Raw genomic sequence first — 25,370 nt, 5'->3', positions numbered from 1 at the left:
GTACAACTAACTCTGCAGGGTTCTTCTGCTTGGAGTCAACTTGATGGTGAAGAAATGCTTGGCAAGGAGTGGAAAAGTAAATCATGATGTCCTCAGCACAGGGCACCTATTAACTAGACAGTTTCCTATGTTCTCATTTTCGGTTAGAATAGGTGGGGCAGCTCATTTGACAGGAGGAAACTGGCTTGTTGGAAGTGCGGGGATGCCTACTGATCCGTGCCTGGGTCCTGGGACACCCATTGGTAGCAGTAGGTCTGTAAGCTGGACCTGGGGACTTGGGCTTGTGGTTATTTAGCTCTGCGACCTCAGGCAGTTCTGGAAGCTATCACAGTTGGAGACTGGAAGTCCAAGATCAAGGCTCTGGCAGATTGTCTGGTGAGGGCTGGCTCCTGGTTCATCCAAGGCACCTTCTATCTGTGTCCTCCCATGGCAGAATGGGTGAAGGGTCTTGTGGGGTCCCTTTCTTAAAGGCATTAACCCCATTCATGCAGAGTCTCCCCTCATGACCTAAGCACCTCCCAAAGGCCTCACCTCCTAATATCATCACCTCGTGGGTGAGGATTTCAACATATGGATTTTGGAGGCACACAGACAGCCCATAGCTGTGGGGGTCCGTTTTACCATGAGAAAGGTGTGCTCCGTGCTTGTGAGAGGTGGAGACAGGTGGGCCCTTGTTTATCTTTTGGGCTGGGCACCCCCACCCCCGACCCATGGATAGGTGAAGGAAGGAAGATGCTCCTCTTGGCACCAGCCCCTGACTCTTCCTGCTCCTCTGAAGGGAGGGAAGGGGGCGAGATCCTACCAGGGACTTAGCCGGAGGGGGCTGGGGAGAGCCACCTTAATTTAACACTTTCTTTTGCTCTCCTGTGCACAGTCTGTAATGAAACAGCTCTGTTTTGAGCAGAGAAGAGGGAAGAAGCACCCACTGGAGGGGAATTTTGTAAGGAAAGCATTTTTTATTTACTTCTCAAAGTCAGGGGGAAGGAACTCTGTGATGAGTCAGAGCAGAGGGAAACAAATGCTGGTTTCCCCAGGGCGGGCAAAAACACCATGCAAAGGATGTCAGAAGTCACCATCTGTTTGTCAGAAGAAGCCCTGAAGTGTGGCAGTCGCAGAATGACATTTCATTGACAGCCTGCACACCCCAGGGGACTCCCATGGGTGGGGACAGGCTGCGTGCCCGGGAACTTCGTAGCCAATGGAGACGTTTTGGTTAACCTGGTGGAATAAATACACTCTCCTCTGTGGCCACTGGACTCTCATTCATCACGTATCTACTGAGTGTCTGTGTGATTTTCATGAGAAACTGTGTTGTGTAAAGGACAAAGCAGTACTGCTTTCAAGTCCTGCTTCCACCCGAGTGGGTAACTCTAGCTTTGGACCATCTTGAGGGTCAGGCACTTCACAAATGGCATCTTTGATCATTAATACCACTCTGGGAGTTGGACTCCTCGTCCCCTAGGATGTCGCTGGGTCACTAAGAGCCTGGGTGAAAGCCCCCTCACCGCAGGGACTGGAAGTCAGCTCCCCAGCTCTCCAGTCTTTCAGGTGCCCCATGCACATATCCTGAGCCCCTGGGACTTCATGTACCCGAAAGTCCTCTGCTGGTCTTCCCCCTCCAGCATGGCCCTGGGGAACAGGTGTGAAGATGTTTGCTGGATAGGTGAGATGCAAGTGTGCCTGAACACTTCCTGAATGTCCCAGAGGGTGAGTGCCCCGGGAGGCACACTGTTACACTGTCCCTTCTGGATTTCAGATGGAGCACAAGCTGGCTGCACAGGGAAAGAGACAAAAGGGAGGATTTTCCCAAAGTCTGTGTTTGGACAGGGCCCAGGTACAAGACCTGCCCCTAGAGACAGTGTCTGGGCCTCCTGCTGCCCAGTGACCAGTGTTCCCGCCTTTGGACAAGGAGAGAGGGCCAGGCTCAATTTCTGCAGATGAGAGCTGGCAACAACTTGCTGATGTCAGAAATTCCTTAAACTGAAGGCAGTCTTTTTCAATATCAGAGGCAAAGTGCCTTTTTTTTTTTTTTGACAGTCTTGCACTGTTCCCCGTGGTTGGAGTGCAATGGCATGATCTCGGCTCACTGCAACCTCTGCCTCCTGGATTCACATGATTCTCCTGCCTCAGCCTCCCAAGTAGCTGGGATTACAGGCGCCCACCACCACACCTGGCTAATTTTTTGTATCTTTAGTAGAGACGGGTTTTCACTATGTTGGCCAGACTCGTTTTGAACTCCTGACCTCGTGATCTGCCCTCCTCAGCCTCCCAAAGTGTTGGGATTACAGGTGTGAGCCACCGTGCTCGGCCGTAAAGTGCTTTTAAATGTGCTTTAGGTGGCACATAGAAACTCCCTCACACTCAGACACAATCAAGCCATGGAGCAGTGGGACTGGCCGTGTCAGATTTCGTGTCGACGGGCATGTACTGGGTAGAGGAGAGCTGGGAGTCATCTGCCCAGAGTATCTGGTGGCCCCAATTTCAGAGCACTGAGGCTAGGAATCGGGAATCAGGGCTGGATCCTGCCAGGACAGTGGCTCTGTGAGCACACGTCAGAGGGACTAAGGATTTGGACTCTCCACCCCTCACTTGGGTTGTCTGGCCAAGGTGTGGTGAGGATTTGGTTTAGATGATGCCTCTCTGCAGAAACACCCAGTGGTAATGCATGTTCTCATCTCTGAATCACAGGTGGCGCCGACCATGGCTTGTCCCATCCAAGGTCATGGTCACCTTGACCCCTTGATTAGGTGGAGACTGAAGCTTTCTCTGTTGTTGACTTACTCTTTTCCCTTTTATAGTAAATAAAGGAAAGTATTTAGAGACTATGTATTCTCTCTAAAGATCAACCAGTGACAGCCTATTAGATTCTGTCTCTCCGCTGCACATAACTCCCGAGTCTCCCATCCCACGACGCATGGAAGCTGAGACCTTTACGCTTCCTAATAACCTGCTCCCAGGACTCCCATTGCCTCTTTGAGACTGTCTCTGTGGTCATTTGCTTTTTTTTTTTTTTTTTTTTTTTGAGATGGAGTCTCGCTCTGTTGCCCAGACTGGAGTGCAGTGGCGCAATTTCGGCTCACTGCAAGCTCCGTCTCTCAGGATCACGCCATTCTGCCTCAGCCTCCCGGGTAGCTGGGACTACAGGCGCCTGCCACCATGCCCAGCTACTTTTTTTGTATTTTTAGTAGAGACGGGGTTTCACCGTGTTAGCCAGGATGGTCTCCATCTCCTGACCTCGTGATCCGCTCGCCTCAGCCTCACAAAGTGCTGGGATTACAGGCGTGAGTCACTGTGCCCGGCCTCGGTCATTTGCTTCTATCAGTAGGGACTCAAAGAGTCTTGGATTTGTATTGTATTCAATGGGTCATAATCCAATATTATCACTATTTTGATGTCCAAGTTGTTTACAGTTTGCCTGGTGGGAGACTCTTCAGGCTGGCCCCTGTGTCTTTTTGTTAAAAAACTCATTGTTCTGTGAGCGCTGTCTTACTTTCTGGCCAAAAAGAAGAGATTTCAGGCTCATTGGGGGTGACTCTTGCTATTGGAGCCTTCCCACCCTCCAAGGACAGATCTGGGAGTATCTCTGTGTGTGTGTGCATGTGTGTGTGTGCACTGGTTCGTATACACACATTCACATCTACTTTGATTTCTAGATGTATCTACGTCTCTAGATTGGAAACTCTGAGTCACACCAATATCTGATTCCTGTCTCCCAACACAGGGCTTACTATAATGTCCCCCATTCTAGACTAGCAAGCTCCTCCCCAATGGAAAGGAAGGTGCCTCCCATTTTTCTTCTCACAGATCCTTATGCTCAATCTTCCTGTGCATGACCAATCTCCCGTCACCTCTCCACTGCTATGGCCGTCCTCTCCCCTGTACATTTATCTGTGTTTCTAGGGCTGTGGCCCGAGGCTGAGGTTCTCTTACCTAGAGTTTCCATGTCCACTCCTGCTTTCTCCCGAGTGTCCTCCCAGGACTGCCGGGGTCCTCCAGGATGAACACACACCTGTGATGCTTTTTCCTTTTTGCCAGTTAGAGCCCCCTGTGATGTTGGAGTCCAGCCCAGCTCGGTACTGGGGCCTCCTTCCTTGTGACTGCTTTGTGCAATCCTGCTCACCACCCTGTCCTTGCTTCTTGAGCCCTGTCTACCCTCAGTGTCCCAACACAGCTGTGCATTAGCCACCCAGCCTTTGGCCAGTTCACCAAAAATACGGCGCTTTACCACCCTTGCCTCTCCTCACCTCTTTTCCTGTCTGGAAAGTGTCTGCTTCTGCTTCAAGTCACAGGCCATTCATGGAGTTCTTCCCATGATCTGTGGACTCTGTGACCCCTCCTAACACTGCGTGTAGATTGTCCCTCTGGGAGGGGCGGGGTGAGCCAGCCGCTGTATTTCCTCTGACATCGAGCACACACGTTGCTCACATATCTGTGGGTGAATGCATGATCGTGTGAGGGAATGGACTCATAGGAGCAGCCTCCAGTTTCCAGTGACAAAACGGGCACGAGTGGCCCCTCAGCTCTCCCCCAGGGAACCTTGTGCTTGGTGTTAAAGTCTGACTCATGGAGGGGCTCATGTCCCTAGTTCCAGATGGGTTTCCAACCCAGGTTGAGATGTAGCCTCTCTTCCTGATGGCTGGTTTGCTGATGTCTGCCTTAGCCGTCTGGAATTCATCCTCCCTGGGAAGAACCTCATTTTGTTCCTGGGAAGAACCTCATTTTGTTCCTGGGAAGAACCTCGTTTTGTTCCTGGGAAGAACCTCGTTTTGTTCCTGGGAAGAACCTTGTTTTGTTCCTGGGAACCAAGTGCAGTCAGAAGCTAGGGTGAGACAACCCGGCGAGTAAAAAGCACAGAGGATTGTGGCAAAGCACGAAGAAAATTGGAAGCTGGGCAGCAGCACAGAGCTCACTGTGGCCTTAAGATGGAGTGAGGCCAGTCTGCCACCCAAGTTTTGAGGTGAGGGTCTGTGCCTGGAGGAGTCTGTGCCCTGGCTTCTGAGTCCCTTCGCATCCCCAGACCCTCAGCTACAGCTTACTTCTGGGAGGACTCAGAAGGGTGTGGTCTGAGACAGGCAGTGAACACCGGTGTTGATGTGGTGGAAATACAGCAAAGGAGAATGTTTTCATTCCTGCACCAGTGTTTATTGCTCCTGCTTGGTGCTGTGTGTGGAAAATCCCAGACAAGGTTAGGACTTCCTATTGGAGGCACAAGACTTATGACCACACTAGAGGGTCAGGGCCCCAACCATCCTTGAGTGGCTCAGCCATGGAGGATGATTAACCAGTCTGGGAGGTCAGATGGGAGGCGGATCTTCAACTGAGCCCAGGACAGCGGTTTTCAGCCAGAAAGGAGAATGGGAAACTGCCTTGGGAGAAGCCCCAAGTGAGCCCAAGGGCGCAGAGCAGAAGGACCCTGGAGTGTAAGAGCCTAGATTGCAAGCCTGGCAGGAGGAGGTCAGAGTGGGGGGCAGGGAGAGGGGCTGGAGAGGCGGCCTGCTGATGAATGCGGATTCGCCTTAGGATTGAGCACTGTTTCTTGCCAGTGAAAAATCAGTTTGTTGTCCTCACTGGGGAGGTTTATCACACGCACGATATTTGTTACTAGTAATGAAGTGTGGGAGTTTTCTGAATGGCTACTCTTTTAAATAAGTAAGAGCAGATTCAGGGTAATCCCTGTAATAAAAAGCCACCTTCAACCATTTGCCTTCCACTCTGGCTTGCATAGGCAGTGGGCTGGCCTGTGCTCCTGGCCGTTGTTCCTGGGTGGACCCCAGAGAGTGTGAATCCTGGTACTCAGGTTGGAGGAGTTTTATCCTGCTGGGGGCTATCTGTTCATTGCTGAATTCAGATTTCTTTGGCCGGTTCCTGTGGGTACCATGGTAAGGGCGGTGGTAGATCCAGCTGACCTCTGGGCGTGTTTGCCCTGGGTCAACCACGACAGCAGCATATCCTGTTCTTAGCTGTTTGTAGGCACTGCTATGTACCTGGTATTGTGTCAGATGTGAAGCAATCTGGAATGAATACGATACAGATGTGTTCTCAGGGAAAAATGTTTGAAAAGACTAAAGTTTGGATATGCTATAGGAAAAAAATGATGAATGAATACAGAAAAATGAATGAAGGAATGAATATAGAAAAAGGTGAATAATGGTGTCATTTGAAGGACAGGGGGAAATGAGAATGCCTGCTTGTCTGCCAGGTGATGATTTAGTGAGGAATTGGAACCCAGAATGGTGTGTTCTAGGAGGAGGTTTTTTCCTTTGTAGTTGAAAGTTGAAGAGCAGCTTTGCTCTTCTACTGCAGAAACAGAAAGATGGATATTTAGTGCCAGAACTTGAGAGGTTAACGTCGGCCAGTTGAATTGATGGCTGGAATTTGCACATATGTCAGCCATAAAGGCCACGACTTAGCCCACCCAGACTGCTCCCCACATCCAAGGCACGTGGAGTTGCAAGTGGAGCTGTAGATCTGAAGTTAGAGTGTTGGAGCCACAAAGGCTGAGCTCTGGGACACTGCCCCTAGGCTGGGCCTGGAGTGAAGGCCAGTGGTAGGAGTACAGGGTTAGCTGGCCTGAGACTAGAAGGCCCCCTATCCTGCTCTGAGGCAGGAGTCTCTTCCGCTGCTCCCCGTAGACCACAGGCAGTGGCTTCATCTTGAACATGTTCTTTTAGTTTTAGACTTGCCACAAAGCTTCTTGTAGACAGCCAAGATCCACTGCCCCGGGAAGGCTGGTGAAGTCCGACAGGCATTGAAAGGAGGGATCTGCCTGTGGATCTTGCCCGCCTCTCCTCCTGGCGTTTCTAAGTGACCCTTCCTTCAGGATCCTGGCTTGTCCATCTTCTCCCATCACCCTGTCATCTTCACCTCCTGAACTTCGGGTTTCTAATTTCCTTCTAAAATCGCAGACCCACAAAGGAAGACGGGACTTCAGATGTGCTGTGAATTGTCCTGATTTGCCAGGAGCAGGATGGCGGGGGGTGGGGGTGGGGGGGTGAGGGAGGGATAGGCTGGGAGATAGGGAGGTGCAGCCCAGCCCCCAGGTGTGCAAGGCCCCGGGCGGTCCTGTGCTTTGACCTTTGCTTGAAATCCTTACCTGGTTAGGCGTGTCCCTCTCTGCAAGGCCAGGCTCCTAGTTCTTTAGTAGAAGAAGCAAATTAGAAAAAAAGCCTTTCTGCCTCGGTGTTTACCTGCTTTCCACTCCAAATGCCCTGTTTGCTAGTGTAGATTATCAGGGTAGTGTAGATTACTGCTCATTACAGATGCAGAGTTGACTGGATAATAGTCAAGATTTAGAAATTCCGAAAGCCAGAGCTTGCCCGGTTTTGATTCTTTTAAGCACCTCGCCAGCGTTCTCGGAGAGGTTTGAAATCCTAGTAAAGCTGAACCCTGCGCCAAGCGCGGCGCGTCGGTAATTCCAATCAGATGGCGGCTGCAAGATCCTGCTCCCCCCGCCTGGAAGGCGTTTCCTCACCCACTTTCCCAGTGTTTGGCGGCTCAGCCTGTGCCTCCGCGCTCGCTCGGAGCTGCGGTTGGGGCGGGCGGGGGAGGGAGGGCTAATTCGTGTCAGATGGAGGGACGCCGTGCGGGACCGTGCGCTCGCGCCTGGCTTTTGTTCCCGGCGTCTGACTTCTGACGGGCAGGAGTGGCCGTGGAGGCTGCGGCGCGCGGCTGGGACCTGGGCCGGCGGCCACGGAGAGCCCTTGGCCCCTCCCGTGTTGGCCATTTCCTGGGACTTGTGTCCGCAGGGGACTCGGGAGGCATCCTCCCCACCGATAGCCGCTGGGGAGGGGTCAGCGGCCACCCTCGCCCGGCCGAGCCCGGCTCCCCGCGGGCGGCAGGGGCAGCCATGAGGCTGCGCGCCCTGACCCCTGGGCCACCGGGAGGGTTCGCGCGCGGAACCCGGTCGCGCCGGCGCCGGCGCCAGGTGAGTGCGGCCCGGAGCTGGTGTGCGGGGCCAGGGGCGCGAGGCACGGGCGCCTTCAGGGCTGCACGCACGTGGGCTGCGCCGGGTGTGCACTGGTGCCCGTGGACGCTGTGCTGGTGTGTACCCGCTTGTGCTCATGTGTATGCGTGTGCCCTTGTCAGTGCGCGTATGTCAGTGTGTGTTTGTGCACCCCGTCTGCACGTCCACGCGTGTGTGCTTGTGAGCGCGCGTCTGTGTGTGCAGGCATGTGTACGCTGGTCCGTGCCTGAGTCCTCGTGGGTGCGTGTGTACCCTTGTGTGTGCACGCGCAGGACAAGGAGCGAGAGGGCCAGTGGAGCTTTGCCTAGTGTGGGCGTCTTCTGGTAAGCGTGGAAGAGGGTTCAGGCTTAGCTCTTTCTAACTCAACTGCCTCTTGAAAAGGCTTCTTGGGTTCATTTCCCTGCAATGGAATTGGGATACTGGCCATTGCGCAGACCTGCTATCCCTCGCGTGTTTCTTGCAAAGGTAAAGGGCATTTTAGCTCTGCAATGAAGTGGGGGATGCGCTGGGATGTAGGAATCCTTACAGGTTCCCTGGGGACCGCATGGGTTCCAGCGGTGCTCTGTGGTCCACAGGACGGCCCTTCACGGTGTTTGAATTAAACAGAGCGGTGCTGGTTGGCTCCCCGCTAGGTTCAGCCTCCCTTTCCCTAAGTTATTGCTGAATTAAACAGAGCGGTGCTGGTTGGCTCCCCGCTAGGTTCAGCCTCCCTTTCCCTAAGTTATTGCATTTGTTTTTCTGAAGCTTTTGTAAGGTTCTGTGGGGTGAAAAACTGTCAAAATTTCAGCTGGTACACTTGAGGTGTACTGCGTTCCCTTTTAAAGTTTAGTGGTCAAACGCTGCTGCCTGGAAGTGTGGGAACAATATGTGTTGGATGTGGAGGGTGTCCCTCTTGCCCCAGATACCGGCCCCCTGTGGGCTGGGAAATATCCCCGAGGCCCGGAAGTGTTCCTGGCTGTTTAACATCAGAGTAAAGTTGGGCTGGGAACGTGTTTTTGATCAGTGTCTGCCTCTCCAGAATGCCTCTGAAGGTCTCCCAGGTGCCTGAATGCCCACCTAAATCCTCTTACTATGGTGGAGCTGAATATTTCCTGAAAGGAAAACATAGCTGGGATTGTGCTGATGCAGCTTTGCACTTTTGCGTGTGTAACCATTTTGCCAGGGCGACCTTTAGCCGGGAGAACCTATCCGAGAGATCCCTGCGGTTTTGCATTTCGGCAGAGTGGAGCATTCATGTGGAGCACCTCCCTGTTCAATTTTGCAGAGATTTTTCTTTCTCAAAAGAGACCTCACAATCAAGACCAGCACTAATTACTGTGTCCCCCTCAGGGAGTCCTTGTGGAACCAGCAGCCTGCTCTCTACCCTTCCAACATTTTGTTCCTAACAATTAAGTGCAATTTAGATTCCTGAACTGAGCCTGCTAAATGCTTCAGCATTGCTGCCTCCTCTCCCCCTTTGGGAGAAATGAAAGCACAGTATCAGGTGAAAACAAGGGCAGTCTAATCCCGTCTGGTCTCATTTCACAATAGAGATGTTATGTACAGATGAAGCGTGAGCAGATGTTATTACACTATCCTAAATGAACTCCTCAGAGATCCAGCAATTCAAATGGCTGAGCCCTCGCAACAGTGCTTATGCTGTTTCCCTCTTTAAGTTTTCTAGCTGTGGACCAGTGGGCAAGAAAGCTGCAGGAAAACAGTGCCTCTTTCTCCCTGGTTGGAATAAAGGTATTTGTGAGGAATGAAAGGTCACAGTATCTTTTCTTGGCCCACAGACTGTGGCTAATTCATTTGGTCAACAAATATTAATTGAGGGTCCATGGTCCACTGTCTGCCAGGCGCTGGGCAGGGCCCTAAGAGGACAAAGGGGAAAGAGCCTGGTGTCCTGCATCTAGGAAATTGCAATGTAGCACAGGAGAGAAGGCATATAAACAAATAACTGCAATACGAGTGAAAAGTACTTACCAGCTGCTGCATTGCAATAGAGAGATGTGTTTGTTAGGTGTTTGAATGCTACTCTTGTCTGAGCGTGAGACTGGGGCTTGAGGCATATGAGGCCTGAGTCTCTTATGCCTCATCCATTGGCTGTGTGGTGCTGCATCTCGGTTTTGCATCTCACCATCACGGTTTGTAGACTAGTGGTGATTACGGTAATGACACAGAAGCGCTTGGCTAGTGTTACCAACTGCATAATTAGCAGCATCATTATCCTTCTTTTGCAGAGCATTGAACACACAACCTCTGTTATCAGAAAGGATGCAATCTCTTTGAAAAAACCAGATACCGACATAGGAACAACTACATAATAACAGTACCTTAAATGTATATAGATACTTACAGTATAGTCGGTTATATACAGTGGTGGTTCTGTCTTGGCCGCAAATTAGAATCACGGGATGGAGCTGGGGTGGGGGGTTTGACAACATTCCAGTGTTCTGATTCAACCTCCAGGTAATCTGATTTAATTGGTCTGGGGTGGAGCCTGGGTCAGCTGTTTTAAAAACTGCCCCAGTGATTCCTATGAACTGATAGATGATACAGCGTTTGGTCATTTACAATAGCTGTTAAGAGACAGGAGGGGGAGGATATCTTTTCTATTAAGAGAGGTTGTGACTTGTCCTGGGCCACAGAGCTTGTAGTGTAGGTATCAGAACTTATGTGAAGGCTTCTGCTTGGTTCAGGACTCTTTCCCTTACTTTATTTATTTTTTCTTTTTATTGAGATGGAGTCTCACTCTGTCAACCCAGGCTGGAGTGCCGTGCCATGATCTCGGCCTACTGCAGCCTCTGACTCCTGGGTTCAAGGGATTCTCCTCCCTCAGCCTCCGGAGTAGCTGGGATTACGGGTGCCCACCACCACGCCCAGCTAATTTGTGTATTTTTAGTAGAGACGGGGTTTCACCATGTTGGCCAGGCTGGTCTTGAACTCCTGAGCTCAGGTGATCAACCCGCCTCGGCCTCCCAAAATGCTGGGATTACAGGCATGAGCCACCGTGCTTGGCCATGAAGTTCTTTATTAGGTGATTGTATTAGTCCATTTTCATGCTGCTGATGAAGACATACCCAAGACTGGGCAATTTATACAGGAAAAAGGATTTAATGGACTCACAGTTCCACGTGCTGGGGAGGCCTCACAATCATTTCGGAAGGTGAAAGGCACATCTCACATGGCAGCAGGCAAAGAGAGAGAGCTTGTGCAGAGGAACTCCCCCTTATAAAACCATCAGATCTCATGATAATTATTCATTATCACGAGAACAGCACAGGAAAGACCTGCCGCCATGATTCAGTTACCTCCCACTGGGTCCCTCTCACAACACATGGGAATTCAAGATGAGATTTGGGCGGGGACACAGTCAAACCATATCAGTGATTAAATGTTTAGGACTGTTAGGTGTTCTTGATGAATCAATCCTTTTATTATTATGAGAGGACTTTCTATATCCTTGGTAATGTTCTTTGATCTGTAGCCTACTTTGTCTGATATAGCCATTCCAACTTCCCTTTGATTAACATCAGCAAGGTACCTCTTCTTTCTAGCCTTTGTCTTTAAAAAAAAAAAAAAAAAGGCCAGGTGCGGTGGCTCACACCTGTAATCCCAGCGCTTTGGGAGGCCAAGGCGGATGGATCACAAGGTCAGGAGTTCGAGACCAGCCTGACCAACATGGTGAAACCCTGTCTCTACTAAAAATACAAAAATTAGCCAGGCGTGGTGGCGGGTGCCTGTAATCCCAGCTACTTGGGAGGCTGAGGCAGAGAATTGCTTGAACTCGGGAGGCAGAAGTTGCAGTGAGCCAAGATTGCGCCACTGTACTCCAGTGTGGGCGACAGAGCGAGACTCTGTCTCAAAAAAAAAAAAAAAAAATATATATATATATATATATATAAAATCTGACAACTTTTGTTGACTTATAATTGAGATACTTAGACTATTTACATAAATATGATTATTAATATGGCAAGGTTTGAATCTGTCATCCTGCTACTTGTTTTCTATTTCTCCTACCTATTGTTTGTTCTGCCTTTCTTTTATTTCCTTTTGCCATTTAGATTAATTGAATAATTTTTATTATTTCATTTTATCTCTCGTTTGCTTATTACCTATAATTCATGATTTTAGTGGTTGCTCTAGGGTTTATACTATACCTCTGTAACATCACAGGCTACCTTCAAGTGATATTATATCCACTTCATGAATACTATGAGAGCCTTATAATAGTCTTATGGGATCTTTGGGGTGTCCAATTTCTGGCTGGAAACCTCTGTGGCCAGTGGCACCTTTGCCTGAGTTCTTGTCCTGTGTCCAGGAAGAATGAGATAGGCAGACAGGGGAAGGGTGAAGAAGATGAAGATAAGCTTTATTAAGTGTTAAACAGCTCAGAGGAGACCCACAGTGTCCTCTCTGTAGGCAGGTCATCCTGACCTCTGCTGCTCTCAGCAGAGAGGAGGCCCTGGAGAGGGTAGTTCCTCTCTGCATCTGGAAGTCCCAACATCTCTGCAGGTCTCTGAAGCTCTCGGCAGAGAGGGTAGCTCCTCTGTGCAGCTGGTCTCTTGTGGTCTCTCCATTTTCTCTGTCCTCTCTCTTGCTCTGGCTGAACATGGAAAAGCCCTTGGAGGGGAGGAAGTGCCTGCTGATTGGTCCATGGGCGGCCATGGGCGGGCTGGAAGAGGCACCATGAGTCCCCACTCCAGTCTGTGGGACTGGCAGCCCGTCCCCAGCCTACAGGCCCTCCCTGGCCTGAAGGTGGGGCCTTACTGAGGACCCACCCCCTTCTGCCCAGGACTTTGCCTACCGCTGCCATTCAAGGCCCTGGTACTTGTCCCCAATCCTGCTCTGAGATCAGAGGTGGGGGGCCGGGAGAGGAAACAGGCCAGGCAGCCAGAATAGACACTCCTGAGCCAGCAGGGATGGTGGGCGGGGGGGGGGGGCTTCCCATGCGCCCGAGGGTGCAGGCCGCAGAGATGCCTGGGTCCTGTGCCTGGGAGGGTGGCTGCAGCTGCCTGCACTCAGGGAGCTCCTGCTTTTCCCCAGCTCCCGCCTGCTTGGTGGAGTGGGAGGCCCAGGTCTGCAGCCGTGGATGGTGGCTGCAGCTGCACCCCGGGGGGCAGATCCTGCCTGCTCCTGGCCCCACTCAAGAGCACAGGGAGGCTTGGATCTACAGCTGCAGTTTGGGCAGCTGCAGTGGCACCCAGGGAGTTCCCACCCCAACTCAGAAGGGGCGGAGCTCGCACCGGCTCCATGGAGAGTGCAGCCCCAGCCGCACCTCCCTGCTGCAGCCAGCGTGATGGTAGCAACCGCTGTCATCAATAGTATATTTCCTTTTCTTCTTTCCTGAACTTTGTGCTATTTTATCAGAAAATTTACTTTTACATATGTCATATGTCACATTACACTATTGTTTAAACAGTTAATTATCTTTTGGTGAGCTTTAAATAATAAGAAAAACTCATAAATTTACCTGTGTAATTAGCATTTCTGGTGCTCTTCATTTGTTGGTGTAAAGCCATAATTCCATCTGCCATGTCCTTTTTGCCCAAGCACTGTCTTTAATATGTCATATGTGTCAGCTGGTGATGATTTTTTTTGGGCTTTAATTGTATATCTTTTTTTGCATATTTTAAGAAGTTTTTGGTTCACTTTTATTTTTAAGAGCTATTTTTATTGGGTACAGGATTCCAGATTGACAAGTTTTCTTTCAGTATTTTGTTTTATTTTATTTTGTTTATTTTTTTAACTTTTAGATTCAGGGTACATGTGCAGGTTTATTATATAGGTAAATTGTGTGTTATGGGGGTTTGGTGTACAGATTATTTCCTCCCCCAGGTAATAAGCGTAGTACTCGATAGGTAGTTTTTCAATCTTCACCCTCCTTCCACCCTCCAGCCTCAAGTAGGCCCTGGTGTCTGTTCCCTTCTTTCTGTCCATCTTTCAGTATTTCCTATTATACTGCTGTCTTCTCACTTATATTTTTTAAAACAATGAGAAACCTGTTATCCTATTGGTTGGTTCCCTGCATGTAATGTGTCTTTTGGCCCCGTGGTTGTTTTTAAGGTCTTTCTCTTTGTTACTGGGTTTAAGCAATTTGATTATTGTATGCCTTGGGGTAGTTCCTGTCACATTTCTTGGGCTAGAAATATATATATATATATATATATATATATATATATATATATATATATATTTTTTTTTTTTTTTTTTTTGAGATGGAGTTTCACTCTTGTTGCCCAGGCTGGAGTGCAATGGCGCGATCTCGGCTCACTGCAACCTCCACCTCCTGGGTTCAAGCGATTTCCTGCCTTAGCCTCCCGAGTAGCTGGGATTACAGGCACCACCACCATGCCCGGCTAATGTTTTGTATTTTTAGTAGACACGGGGTTTCACCGTGTTGGCCAGCCTGGTCTGGAACTCCTGACCTCAGGTGATCCACCTGCCTCTGCCTCCCAAAGTGCTCGGATTACAGGTGTGAGCCACCGAGCCTGGCCAAGAAATTTCTTGAGTTTCTTGGATCTGTGGGTTTATAGTTTTCCTACTGGTTTGAAAAAGTTTCAGCCATTATTTTTTCAAATATCCCCCCTTCCCTGCCCTTCTCCGTCAGTCTCCATTACACATATGTTATGTTGGTTAAAGTTCTCCCACAGCTTACTGATGCTTGTTTATTTATTTATTTAGGTTGTCTCATCTCTGTGTGCTTTGCATTGGGAGGTTCGTACTGTGATGTCTTCAAGTTCATTCACCTGTGCTTCTGCAGGATCTAATCTGCCAGTAATCGCATCCAGTGTATCTTGCACTGTATTCTTACATTTTCCTCAATGAATGTTTGATTTGGATCTTTTTATGTTTTTCAGATCTCTACTTAACTTTCTAGCATATAGAATAGTTATTATGATGGACATTTGGGTTATATAAAGCTGTTATGACCTTTCTTTCTCTTGTGGACATAGGCTTTTATTTCTCTTTAGTGTAAATAAGAATGGAATTGCTGAGTCATAGGTTAGGTGTATGTTTAAGTTTATAAGAAATTGTCAAACCATTTTCTAAAGTAGTTGTACCATTTATTCCACATTCTAAATACCATTTCATCTTTTCAAATAAATTTAATTATTCCAGTGGGTGAGTAATGGCCTCACTGAATCCATATGGATATTAAGTACTGATAGAATACACGGTCACATATCAGCAAATAGATATGATTAGTGCTTGACTCTAAAAGCAAATTGAATTCTTATAAAGTTATCATATAGCTGAGAGCCTTGGCTCTACAAACATGAATAGGTAGCTGAGTGGTTAGTTTTTCCAAGTGCTAATGCTTGTAATTGTGTTTGAGGAAGAACCACATGTGTATCACAGGCTGGACTGTCTCTTCTTCTGCAGGAGAGCTCAGAGAGGCTCAAGAGCTTAATGGTGACTCTGGAACACCTTTGAACCAGGAAAGCCAGTTGACTTCCTCATAACATAATTGTGCTGTTTAGCTAATTACTTTTTCCAGAAGAAAAAGGGTTGAGAGTCTAGAAGTGTATGTGGATTACTTTGTCACAGAAGTAGGTGGCTCTACGGCTGAAGTCTGGAAGGGAGTGCATTTTCACATAATGATGTTGGTTGATGTAATGTTTCTAGGCACCCCATGTGGTGATTGATGAGTTGGGTGAGAGTGAACGTCCCTCTAGGACTCTGGAATTGGGAATGCTAACAGGGTATCCGTGGGTCGTCTTGGGAATTTTAGCATCACCAAGATGGTTTCTTGTTCTCTGTTTGCTTGGTAAAATTCCTGTTTTTGCTCTTTACAATTCCACTAGATTTATTATCTCCCTTAAATGAAAAGGAAAAAGAAACAAACTATGAGATGAAACGTTGACAATTTCTTCCTTTACTTTTTCAGCCGGAAGAATTAACCTCGAGTCTGCACACTTTTAAGAACAAGGCCTTTAAAAAATCCAAAGTGTGTGGAGTTTGCAAACAAATTATTGACGGTCAAGGTATTTCATGCCGAGGTAAGTCTGTGTTTATGATTCTCTCACTGATTAATCCAGAGCAAAACAAACAAAAAACAAAACGAAAACTTTTTTTCGGGAGTTTCCGAAAGTTAAATCATGGAATTCCCCTTCTTAGTTTATATGTCCCCCAACCCCCCACCCCCTTACTTAGCAGGGGCCAACCGTATTTACATAGATAAGTGCTCATGAGGACACTTTTACAGAAAGAGCAGAGTTTCCCGATGGGAGAGGAGGCAGCAATTTGTAAATTAATCATTTATTCTCGGGTCTGCTCTGAAGTGTCAGTAACTCAGGTTGTTTAGTTTGACTTTCAGATCTGTTACTCAAGTTTGCGAATGAAATGTTTCTATCTTTAGAATTCGGGTTCATTTTGGTATGGCCCCTTTCAGATCCTGTCACTAAACTAAACCACCAGCTTGGGTACCAGATATTTAGACGTCAAGTAATGAATGGAACTTGCCAATTCTTTTGTGACTGCACATTAATAAATCTAGTAAGAGAGGTGTGACTGTAATGAATGTGGGAGTGGTGGGGGGCAGGGGCTGCTTGGCGGACCAGTGGGGTACACCACACAGAGGGAGTCACTAGGAGGACCAGGTCCTTGGAGAGTGCGGGGGCTGCTCTTTGGCGTCATTTCATCTGCGGGGTTGGGGATTTCCTCTAGAAAATGTGCAGAGTCTCAGCCTGTGGGCTTCTGTGCTGTTAGGACCTCCCCTTCAGTGCCTGCTTCCCTGCAGACCCCCAGCAGATGGTCCCTGATGGCCACTTTAGAGTAGGGTGCCTGTGATGGAAAGATGCACGCAGTCAAACCTTAATGGGTTGAGGATGTGACCAGGGGCCTCTAAGGGGCTCTTGGGATTCTTTTACAGTTCAAAGGCCTGAGTGTGGGTGAGAAGACTGGGGTGCCCCTCCTCTGATTCGGCCCTTTGGAGAAGTCAGTGCTGAAGAATGTGTTGGATGAGTGGTGGGTACCAGCCACCCTGGTCGCTAAGTAGAAGCCAGAGACCAGGGAGCCATCTGTGTAATTCATATAGATCTGCATCCAAGGCAGAGAACACGGGCTGTAGTGTACTCTGAGCCAACTGATAGGACATCCTGTGATTCAAAACTTTTTTTTTTTTTTTTGAGACAGGGTCTCGCTCTGTCATCCAGGTAGGAGTGCAGTGGGATGATCAGGGCTCACTGCAGCCTTGACCTCCTGGGCCTAAGCCATCCTCCCACCTCAGCCACTCCAGTAGCTGGACTATAGGCATGCGCCACATGCCCAGCTAATTTTCTTACTTTTTTAGAGACAGTCTCATTATGTTGTCCAGGCTGCTGTTAAACTCTTGGCCTCAAGTGATTCTCCTGCCTTAGCCTCCCAAAGTGCTGGGATTACAGGTGTGAGCCATTGTTTTAAGCCCATACTTGCAAACGGCACTGCACTGGGTGATATCTTGGTCATCTGTGAATGCTGTGGCCTGTCACTGGCCATTCCCCTGCATAGCTTGTCCAGTTCAGGAGGGCCATGTCAGCCAAATGTGGTGGCCCTTTGTGTTTGGGGCCTGCAGGTGTAAGGTGATGAGAAATTGCACTGATGCTCTCGGACAGGCGTCCTCCATCAAGCTTGCTCTAAAATGTCTGTGGGCAAATACAGCAGCCCCTCTGTGTCCCACATACCCTACAGGGTCCAGTAGGGGCTTTGTGCCTTTCCAGGAACATGGCAAAAATAGAAGCCCAAGGAGTCTCCCCATCTTTGAATGTCATTCTCATAGAAATGCTCATATTTTATTTTATTTATTTATTAATTTATTTTTGAGATAGAGTCTTGCTCTGTCACCCAGGCTGCAGTGCAGTGGCGCGATCTCGGCTCACTGCAAGCTCTGCCTCCCAGGTTCACGCCATTCTCCTGCCTCAGCCTCCCCAGCAGCTGGGACTACAGGCGCCCGCCACCATGCCCGGCTAATTTTTTTTTTTTTGTATTTTTAGTAGAGATGGGGTTTCACCATGTTAGCCAGGATGGTCTCCATCTCCTGAACTTGTGATCCGCCTGCCTTGGCCTCCCAAAGTGCTGGGATTACAGGCGTGAGCCACCACGCCCGGCCAGAAATGCTCATATTTTAAAATTTTGGTCTCTAACTTTGACTCCCAAGTGTGAAAAGAAGGAAAAGGAAAGTCGTGGTTGAATTGGAACCACGAAACCAGCAGCACAGAGAGCCTGGGAATCAGAGCTGTCAGGGCCTGGTGTTGATCCGAGAGCCCTGGTCCTGTGCCAGCGGAGCCATTGGGCGATACTGGGAGAGCTGTCATGAGCAGCATGGCATCAGCAGGGACACCCTGGGCTTGTTCTCGGCTTCCTCACCCTGTGATGACGTCCCAGGCAAAGTTGCACAGCCAAAGGTTCCCCATGAACTGACTTCTGCCTGTCAGATGCTATGTGGGGACAGGTCTGATTTAGGAGCAAAGGTGGAGGTCAGACAGAGCTGGGTCCTGGCCCTGCCCCTGACAGGGGCAAAGTCTCCTCACTCTGGGTCTAGGACTTAGGGTAAGGGCTGTTCCAAGGGCAGAAGTCAGGCTTAAAGTGCACAGCCAGCGTTGTGGCACTTAGGTTTGTTACTGGTGTTAGGATTGCTCTGAAGGGAACCCACTGTGGGTAGCTCCACATGGCTGATGCTGCATGTGTGTTTGGTTAGCCTCTGCACCACACATCCTTGAGCTGTAATCCAGTCGGGGAGCTCCTTAGACACAGAGGCCTTTTGCACAACTTACCACAGTGGCTTGGGCTGCACTAGGTTGGTTATACTGCTTGAGGAGTAATTTTTCCTTCTTTGTATAAAGGAGAACTGAGTTTACTGAAGAGTTATCTCAGACATCCTTTTTAGTACTTCAGTGTTCTGTTCCTGCCATTTAAGTAGTATCGACTATTTTCAGAGTAAATGGAACCAACGAAAGAGAAGAGCTTGGAGAAAGCACGGCCTCCAGCTGTGAAACGCGCAAGCACGTCTTGGACGGCGGGGAGCCTGTCTTCTTTCTTTATCTGGAGGATCATTGTCTTGGTGCCTTCCCTGGGTTGGGACTTGTGTCTCTTCCTCTGTCCTGCAGTTGCACACACTCAAAAGGGCCAGGGAAGGACCCCAGATTGATCCTCTGGTTCCAAATGAACTCTGTTTTGTGGCATTTTAAATATGTGGTGTGTGAAATATTAGGCAGGGGTGAGGAGGCCTGCCAGAGTGGTGTGTATGTGCCTGAGTGTGTGGGTGCACATATGCCTGGCTATGTGTGCAGTGCATGCATGCATGATTGAGTTCATGCATATGAGGACAAGCAGTGCACACACCTGTGATTGCATGTGTGTGCATGCGTGCATGCGTCTGAGTGAATGCATTTGCTTGAGCGCACAGATATTCCACATTGTGAGGGAACATGTGAGAGCATCCCTCCTGTTCAGACCACTTTGTAGAGTTCAGCTGCTCTATGACGTCCATTATCTTATCTTGAGGTAGATAGAAACAGAGAAAATGTGCATGCACACAGGAGCAGCTTTTGTTCTTGAAAGAGAAGAGAGGGAATAAATAGTGCCCTATCTGGACAAGATGTTCAACAGGCTTATCTTGCTGTGTGTCACCTGGTTGTTAAGGAAGATGCAGTAAGGCATGCTATCTCCAGATAATGGTTTAAATTTCACACGCTTCTGGCAACATCCAGGCACTCACGAGAACAAAGCCCAGTGTGGTGGCCCCATGGCCCATCTACTGGTTTCTGTTGGTAATGATGCTTTCCCACCTCCTCTTGGAACTTTCTGGAGTTCTGCTTCGATGTGAGGCAGCGAGACACCTAGAGCGTCACCTCCGAGGATTCAAGGCCCACTTTGGCCTGGAGGACCCCACACGTACCCAACATGGACAAGCAACGGGGCTGCCAGCTCTGTCCTCGTGCAGCATTATCTTCTGTCCTGTTTGGCTAATGCTCCTCTACTCCAGGGAACCCAGTGTAGCACTGGTTTTTCTCACTGGTGAAATAGATTTTTGGTCAGTGGAGGTAACAAGGGAAAAAACAGCCATGTACCTTTTTTTATCCCTTGAAGAAAATCACTCATGGACAGCTATGATGTTAGGTGACTTCACCCCTCTTCTCATGCCTGGTTTATCCCTTTCTTTACCTCCTCCTCCCCTACAGCTTACTTTCCACCGCAGGGATGCATTGCTGCTCCCATTGCCTTTTTTAAGCTGGTTCCTTTCCAGGGGCAGCCAGGATGCAGGCATTATGGACATACAGGCACCTGCTCCTGCTGTGTCCCTGTTCGTGGCTCTGGGCCCCTCAGCTAGGATGGGATGTCTGGTCTAGAGGCAGTAGAAAGAGATCAGGATGTGGGGTCAAGTTCTGGCTGTGCCACTCACACCCTGGGCAGTTTTGGACAGTAGGCTTTTATGAAGCCCATTTTCTCAACCCTAAAATGGGCATGAAAATGCAGATCCAGTGGTGCAGAGCTGGGACTCAGGGAGGGGTGTACGTGAAAGGGCCTGGTCTGCTAGGCCAGTGAGGCAGGGCGGGACCACCGCCTCCCTAGGAGACGGCTGCTTCGTGCTGGCAGGCAGTGCTGCACTGTACCCTGGATGTGCCGCCTTTCAGAGGGCACTGGTTCAGCTTCTCCCTAAAGAGTTGCCCTGAGCTTGCTGGCTGTGAATCCTGGGGGTGGTGTGGTGAGTTGTGCTCACCTTTCCAGCCTGGGTGCCTGCAGTGCATGCATGTGTGTTCTTGTGTGTCTGTGTCTGAATTCCTCCCTCACTCCTTGCTCTCCTCTTAGCAGTCCCATATGGTGAAGCTCTTCTGCCTTGAGCCCTCTGGGCTGGTGGGCTTCAGTAGGGTCTGTCCCCATGGTCCCTGGGTCCTTTCTTTGTGGTGGGTGGTGGCAAGCACACAGCTGCTTTTTGCAGAGAGAACTGGCAGAAGCTGAGGATGTGGTAGGCTTGGGAAGCTGCATGTCCTGTTGAGTTCATGGCAGGAGGTCCATTATCAGGAGAAAGAACCAGGAACTGGCCCAGATGAAGGAAAACCTTTGCCTTCTGGAGGAAGGAGGGCCACCGCCCTTCAGGGAGCACTTGCAGGCTCCATCCCCGAGGAGGGACCCCCACTCAAGGCGCTTGGTGGAGGCATTGGGAGGAAACAGCAGCCATGGGCACCGTTGGAGGCAGAGGCATTCTGACTCAAGGGACGGGCCCACCTCTGGTTTCTGGCGCTGTTGACTTTAACATGTGGTGAGTGTTGTGCCCTTGGGCATATGTGCACTGAGATCTTGAGGACTTCTGTTGGAGAAGTGTCTGTCTTCTTCTTTCTGTGGGATAGTTTTTTGGAACTGCCTCACGTGTGCCCTGTGTTATGGTCAGAATGTTTGTGTCTCCCCAAAATTCTTATGTTGACATTCTAACCCTCCATGGGATGGTGGCATTAGGAGGTGGGGCCTTGGGGAGGTGATATGTTTTGTGAGTGGAGCCTCACGGGTGGGATTAGGGCCCTTATGAAAGGGACCCTAGAAAGCTCCCTCACCCCTTTGGCTATGTGAGGATGCAGTAAGGAGGCGCCATCTATGAACCAGGAAGTGGGTCTTCCCCAGACACCGCATCTGTGGTGCCTTGACCTTGGACTTGCAGCCTCCAGAGCTGTGAGAAATAAGCAACTGTTTATAAGCCACCTAGTTTAGGGTAATTTTTAAACAGTAGCCCAAACTGGAGGAGACATCATGTTTTTATGCACATAGCTCTAGGAATTATGTTAATAAACAATAGAAACTCTTTTTTTTTTTTTTTTTTTGAGATGGAGTCTCGCTCTGTCACCCAGGCTGGAGTGCATTGGCGCGATCTCAGCTCACTGCGAGCTCTGCCTCCCAGGTTCACGCCATTCTCCCGCCTCAGCCTCCCGAGTAGCTGGGACTACAGGCGCCCGCCACCACACCCGGCTAATTTTTTGTATTTTTAGTAGAGACGGGGTTTCACCATGTTAGCCAGGATGGTCTCGATCTCCTGACCTCGTGATCCGCCTGCTTTGGCCTCTCAAAGTGCTGGGATTACAGGCGTGAGCCACCGTGCCTGGCCTAGAAACTCTTTATAAAAAACATACAGGATTCCATGTTTCAGAAGTCTTTTAGACATGATTGTTTTCATTAGCTTTTTCAGTTATGTTAAGTTAATGTGTGTGCTAGAGACCAGGAGGTGTTCAGGGATGCTCCCAAGCCTGAGGTGCCATGGTCTGTTGAGGCCAAGGGGCCCTGTGGACAGGAGGTGTCATGGTGTAGGCTGAGGCGGCTGAGATAAGCCCCCATCATCAGAGCAGGAGTACTGGGGGGTGGGAAGTTATGTGGAGGCTGTGAGGCTGGCCTGGGGGTGTGGGTGGGACGGACTACCAGTGCAGAGGCTTGCGGCTCAGAGGTGGGCAGATCTGAAATGCCTTAGGGAGACACACCAGGGAATGTCACCCGTCGAGAGCCCTAGGCCTGCAAAGGCTGCTGATGCACAGAGGCTTTAGTTTTCTAACTTAATGCAAGCAACAAATCTATGATCCTGCTTGCCTCTGAGAAGGCAGGGGGATATGGTGTCCCCACTTTTGGGGGGCAGGCATCCCATCCCTGCTGATACCTGGGACCCAGATCCACTGAATGGGAGAGCCCCTGGCCAGGCTTTGGCCCCCAGCCCTGCCTGCTGCTCCACCCTTGCTGGCCTTCTTCCTGGAGGCTGGGCCCCGGTCTCCATCGCCGTGCAGACCTCCCATTCCTCCTTCCTAAACCAGCTTCCCTGAGTCTGGCCCTTTGTCTGCCCAGGCTGGGATGCCCTTGAGATCCAGTCTCCTGTTTGCCTCTCTGCTCCTCTCCTGTTTGTACTCAGAGAATGGCTCTGGGAAACTGTAAACCATCCAGCGGGAAGAACCTGTGCCTGCATCCTCATGGTGGCCCTTTGAGGCTGTGCCTGCCTTATTTGGTCTCTCCTGATTCCCCCAGGTGCTTTGAGAGGCTGGCTGCACAGGACTCATTTTTGACCCCTTGCTGGACTATGCTGCTCTGCCTGCTGACCCTCATCCTTTAGGTTTCAGCTCAAGCACCAGGTCCTCAGGAAGGTGCCTCCCTGCCCTGCCGCTGTGTCCCCTAGCATCTGCCCTTTTCCCTCCAGAACTATCCATGGCCAGTGACTAGCCAGCCATCCGGATGTTCACTGGGGCAGTGATTCTCTGCCCTCAGCTGGAGCCCAGGAGGCATGAGGGGCTGGCTCTGTGTTGTTCACCAGATGTCTGTGCGTAGGGCAGACACCTCCGTCCCAAAGTGGAGTGCTGTCTTGTCTTGCAGGGTGAACCCTCACCAGCACACTTTTACTGAGCAGGTGCGGCGGCTGGTGCATTGCGATGCCCACGGTGACCAAGGCTTCGAAGGGCTCGGAGTCTAGTGGGCTGGAGTAGTGAGCAGGAACAGGATCCCATGTGAGGAGTGCTTTATCAGAGGTATTTGCAGCCTCCTTGGGAGCACAGAGGAGGGACAGGCAATTCTGGGGAGGTTGGTGGGGCAGGGAGTGTGGGCATTATCAGGATGATGGAGGAACTGCTGTGTTCTGATCATTTGTTTATGAATCTATCTGCTCCCCTGGGCCGACTGCCCCTACTATGATGCGATGCACTGCTGTTTCTTGGGTATCCTGAGTCTCAGCAAAGGGCCTAGGGCCCAGTAGGTGCACAGGGAATGTAAGTTGCATGACAATCCAGATGAATTTGTGCACATAAACACCTGGCTCATTGATCCGCTCTTCTCTGGCAAATCCATGTGAAATGGCTCCAGATGTTATTTCCAAAGTTCTTTCCAGAACAATTGGAGGTGGTGAGTCCCCCACCCTGAGGGCAAGCCCAGCCCCACCCTGGGGTTGACTCCCACCGGGGAATTGAGCTCAGCCCTCCCATCAGACTTGCCCCATCCAGAGAGGTGGCAACATGACAGAATCTTCCAGAAGCTCCCAAAGGGGAAGGAGGCACCTAGGCCAAATTTCATCTGAATAATTTCTGGTCGGTGGTGGTTATCTGATGGGAAACAGCACTTCCCTGCCTCTAAATTCTGCTCCTCTGCTGCAATACAAAGCCTTTCTCAGCCGCCTCCACACGGACTTTACTCGTGGATTTTGACTGAAATCCTTCCTGTTTTCTAACTCTGTGGCTGGGAAGAAGGCCCGGACCCCTCCCAGATGTTTCTCAACGGTCTGGGTTGTCAGGATTTGAGGTTTCTGCATGCCAGGGACGTCTGGGTTGTGTTAGTTGATTGTGCTGGTGGATTTTGATTTTTAAAACTCACTGAGTAGTGTAGCCAAGCTCATAAATCCAAGTATTTGTTTTGCAGTAACTGTGATCTGGAATTTTATGTTAAGTTGTGGGGTTGTTTTCTGTCAGTTTATTCAGATGGATGTAATGCTGCTCTCTGGGTGCGCAAGATCTGCCTAGGTGTGGCAGGGGGGCAAGGCCAAGTGGCAACTTCTGATTCCACATCCTGGAAGCCAGGGAAGAGGCAGTGCTGTGCTTCACGGAGCCCACGTGGGTATCAGCAACCCTGGGGCACTGGCAGGCCTGAAGTGTTAAGAAATGTGAGGAGCGGCCGGGCACGGTGGCTCAAGCCTGTAATCCCAGCACTTTGGAAGGCTGAGGCGGGTGGATCACGAGGTCAGGAGATCGAGACCATCCTGGATAACATGATGAAACCCCGTCTCTACTAAAAAAAAACACAAAACATTAGCAGGTGTGGTGGCGGGCGCCTGTAGTCCCAGCTACTCGGGAGACTGAGGCAGGAGAATGGCATGAACCCGGGAGGCGGAGCTTGCAGTGAGCCGAGATTGCGCCACTGCACTCCAGCCTGGGCAACAGAGCGAGACTCCGTCTCAAAAAAAAAAAAAAAAGAAATGTGAGGAGCTCTGTTCCAGAGGATGGGGTCGAAGCCTGGCCTCTGTGTAACTCAGCCAGACTGCCCCTAACCTAGGGTGAGCATGGACAGGCAGGCTCCCCTATCACCCTCGCCCCTCCAGCCAGCTCACTGTGGCTAGCATGGGTCTAGGAGGTGCCTACTGTGTTAGGTGCTGGCCACCCACACACAGGTGGACATCTGCCACCAGGCTGCTTGGCTAGTGAGGGACAAAGAAGTCCTGGACAGTCACACCCGTGTGTGGGGGACTGGGGTTCTTGGGAGGGTGCTCCTGGTTTACATGGTGATGAGTGGCCCCATCGCTGGGGTCTGCTCACACACAGAGTGAGGTGGGGGACTTGTTTCCTTCCAAACGTGTATTTGAAGGAGACAATTACTAAGAGGGTTTCCTGAGTTAGACTTAAGATGTTTTTGAGGGATTGGTACCATCTTCTTTCTTTCCTTTCATTTTGCAATATTGTATAATATGATCCCTTTGAATATCTGATGGAGATGCAGAGAC

General features: G+C 50.0%; 1 protein-coding gene across 4 annotated transcripts in view; it reads left to right on the top strand.

The window, feature by feature from the left end:
- TNS3 (tensin 3) overlaps positions 1-25,370 on the top strand; it is a 307,731-nt gene that overhangs the window by 37,608 nt on the left and 244,753 nt on the right. For 2 of the 4 annotated variants that reach the window (XM_008975482.5, XM_034964064.2), the window contains exon 2: positions 15,840-15,951. In XM_008975482.5, coding sequence (XP_008973730.3) covers positions 15,840-15,951 — 112 coding nt within the window. Of the gene's footprint in view, positions 1-7,473; positions 7,925-15,839; positions 15,952-25,370 lie in introns of those variants that run through there. The other 2 variants (XM_034964063.4, XM_063606224.1) reach the window with 2 other exon arrangements.

The sequence above is a fragment of the Pan paniscus genome, chromosome 6, assembly GCF_029289425.2.
Source record: "Pan paniscus chromosome 6, NHGRI_mPanPan1-v2.0_pri, whole genome shotgun sequence".
Classification (NCBI taxonomy): Eukaryota; Metazoa; Chordata; class Mammalia; order Primates; family Hominidae; genus Pan; species Pan paniscus.
The sequence above is the reverse complement of the archived record's forward strand: the minus strand, read 5'-3'. Positions and strand labels throughout refer to the sequence as shown.